Genomic DNA, 2,715 nt, shown 5'->3' with positions numbered 1-2,715 from the left:
CATGTTTTTCTACCTGCACAGAAATGCACATTGGCTTCATCGGGTATGTGGGTTGAAGTAGTAAAACTTACGCATAAATTGAACATCAAAACAAATTGAACTTGAATTCAAATTTGATTCATCTGCAGATTTTTTGTAAAGGCCGAAGTAAATGCGAGTAATCAAATGGCAGAAACTACGACAGTGACAATTGGAATGAATGGTCAGCCAAAGAACTCAAATGAGATGTGTGAACGTGCACATTCAAATTTTTCGTTAAAGCAAACGATAAATTTGAATGGATCTGGAAGTTTTATTTCAAATTCATTAATTGTGGATTTGCTGTGAGCACAGTGACTGTTTCAATCTAGGTTTCAATACTTTCAATTCTCTTTTTTGTTTGTTGATCAACGAACATTTTGATATTAGCTATGTATACCATCCATTGTGCGAAAATTGTCTATCGTTTGAAAAAAATTGCTTTAGTTGATATTGCAAAATCTTGTTTTTCATACTTTTTCATTCAAAAATAGACGTTAATTTATTTACTTGAATGTACTGACAGTTTTTTTTTCTTACAAAGTTAACTATTTGTTTATCCCATTAAATACCAGGGTTCTTATCGGTTCTTATTAAAGAATTGGCTGATTGGCAAATGTGAATGGCATTTTTCTCAAACTAGGAGAAATTTAGTGATCGATTTGGTTCATGCAAATGTAAAAAATATTTTAAAATTAAGTTTAGGTAAATTCATGCAATGTTTTAACATAGTCCGCTAAAAATGGTTTCTTTTGTCATAAAATTGGATGCTAATGACTTAAACTGAATTAAAACTGAGTCAACTTATTGACTTCTTATATCCTATGTGTTGATTAAGCTCTTGAGCTCACTCCCAAAAGTTGATCACCGATTCACTGCTCAGCACAATCGTCCACGGCAATTTTGTGCCCCGCAACTGCATAGAGTATGGTACCTTTCATTCAAATCATAGTGATAATTGAACGTTAATTCTTCGCCGGCTTTTACTAGGTCCTTGGTGAAAAATGCAATGACTGGAAAACGTTCATCATCACCAATGAACACGCGCTGCTCAAACATGTTTGGGTTGCACGAATGCTGGAATTTAAAAGTATGGTTTCCATAATAGTTCCAGCCAAAATTTTAACAACAAAATCATTCTGACTGACACTAGAACTTACATTAAAGAATCGTGAAATGTTGCCAGAATAAAGGCTATCAACCACAAATTCTTCTATTTCTTCTGTATTTTCTTCGGATTCCGAATCAGATTCTGATTCGGAGTCGTTTGCATCAAGCCATGTGACCACCTTGGGAAAAAAGTTGAGAAAATCTTGAACAACTTCATCACTGTCGAGTCGACCTCGTTTCGGATTCGACGATGATAATGATGTCTTTCGTTCAACAGACCGTTCACCTAATGGATTTTCAAATTAAAGTAAAAATTCACATGAAATGATTGAATTCAAAACAAAATCTGAAAAACTCGCAAAATTGAGTAAAACGCACCCATTGAAAAATGATAGCGATGATTCAATCGGCTTACAGCGGTTTCATTGTCAATTATCTCGCCAATGTAGCTTGCGACGTAGGTGCCGCGCGGTAAATCGGTCAATGTACGTACGCCGCGGCCTTTTGACGCCGTTTGGAACAATTGCAATTTGAGCTGTAAACCTCTTTGAACCAGTCGATTTTCGCATTTGTTCGCATTGCATTTGCATTCAGGGCCACATTCAACGATTCCACTGACCGTGTGATTCAATCGGAAATTCTTGTAGCCAACGGCCTTGTTTTTAGACAGATCTTTTGAATTTGGATTAATCGGCCGTTCGAGCATCTTTTCGATGGTGAGACGCCAACAGCTGCATTTTTCCTTGTCAACACAGTTGTTGGCACAGTTACAGCAACGATTCAGGTTTTTCTTCAATTCGATGTCTTTTATGGCCAACTTATTTTCAGTGATATAGTTGAATTCCTTGTCCAACTCAAGACCACCGTCACAGATGGAAATCGGTAAATTGTCACGGTCAATGATCTGAAACATGAATTTTTCGATTTTCAATTGGATTGAAGATAAATTATTCATGAAAAAGATCAAAATTACCGCAACAGTCCGATATGGCAATTGGCGATTTTCAGATGGTTGAAAGCCTTTTTCCAAGGAAAATGATTCGATGCGCAGCTTTGAGTCGACTTTTGTTAAATATTCCCGTATGGCGCCATATGTTCTTAGTTTGCGATTGCATGGTGATTTATAGAACGGTGGTCCTGATTCAGTGTCCATGAAATGTTTGAAACCAACTGCCAATGGTCGATGGAATAGGCTGAATTTTTCGATTTGTGTTCCATCTTCCAGCCGCACACAATCATGGTTACATTCATGATTTCGATGCCATGACCAACCATTGGGCTCAGGCGCTTGTTTGTTTCTTCGTGATGCACGGACTGGCACTGAACATCGTTCAATCATGATGCAGTCTTCATCGTTCGTACTGTAATCGGTTTCGAAATGCGTGAAATGGAACAATTTATCAAGCATTTTTCTTTCGATCAATTTCCGCCACACTTGTTCGATCCGGGGTGAACCCAAATACAACCATTCATATCGATCCGGTTGTTCGTCTTGCATGAAACGAAATTGAGCCAGCGGTAGATCAATTTCGGTCGTTGCCGCTTGAACCCACTTGCCATTCAGTTCGATTGACACCACTTCGCCGA

General features: G+C 37.9%; 1 protein-coding gene across 1 annotated transcript; it reads right to left on the bottom strand.

Annotated features, from left to right (window-relative positions):
- Nucleotides 1-494: 494 nt before the first annotated feature.
- On the bottom strand, nucleotides 495-2,709 carry LOC129580146 (histone-lysine N-methyltransferase SETDB1-like). The gene is made up of 4 exons (XM_055470350.1): nucleotides 2,102-2,709; nucleotides 1,507-2,032; nucleotides 1,179-1,414; nucleotides 495-1,095 (listed from the first exon to the last, which is right to left on the bottom strand). Exons 1-4 carry the CDS (start codon nucleotides 2,624-2,626, stop codon nucleotides 898-900), a joined length of 1,485 nt encoding a protein of 494 aa, XP_055326325.1. The 5' UTR covers nucleotides 2,627-2,709; the 3' UTR covers nucleotides 495-897.
- Nucleotides 2,710-2,715: the final 6 nt, after the last annotated feature.

Source organism: Sitodiplosis mosellana, unplaced genomic scaffold, assembly GCF_009176505.1.
Source record: "Sitodiplosis mosellana isolate CC-2019 unplaced genomic scaffold, AAFC_SMos_1.0 Smas_scaffold_7116, whole genome shotgun sequence".
Taxonomy (NCBI): domain Eukaryota; kingdom Metazoa; phylum Arthropoda; class Insecta; order Diptera; family Cecidomyiidae; genus Sitodiplosis; species Sitodiplosis mosellana.
The sequence above is the reverse complement of the archived record's forward strand: the minus strand, read 5'-3'. Positions and strand labels throughout refer to the sequence as shown.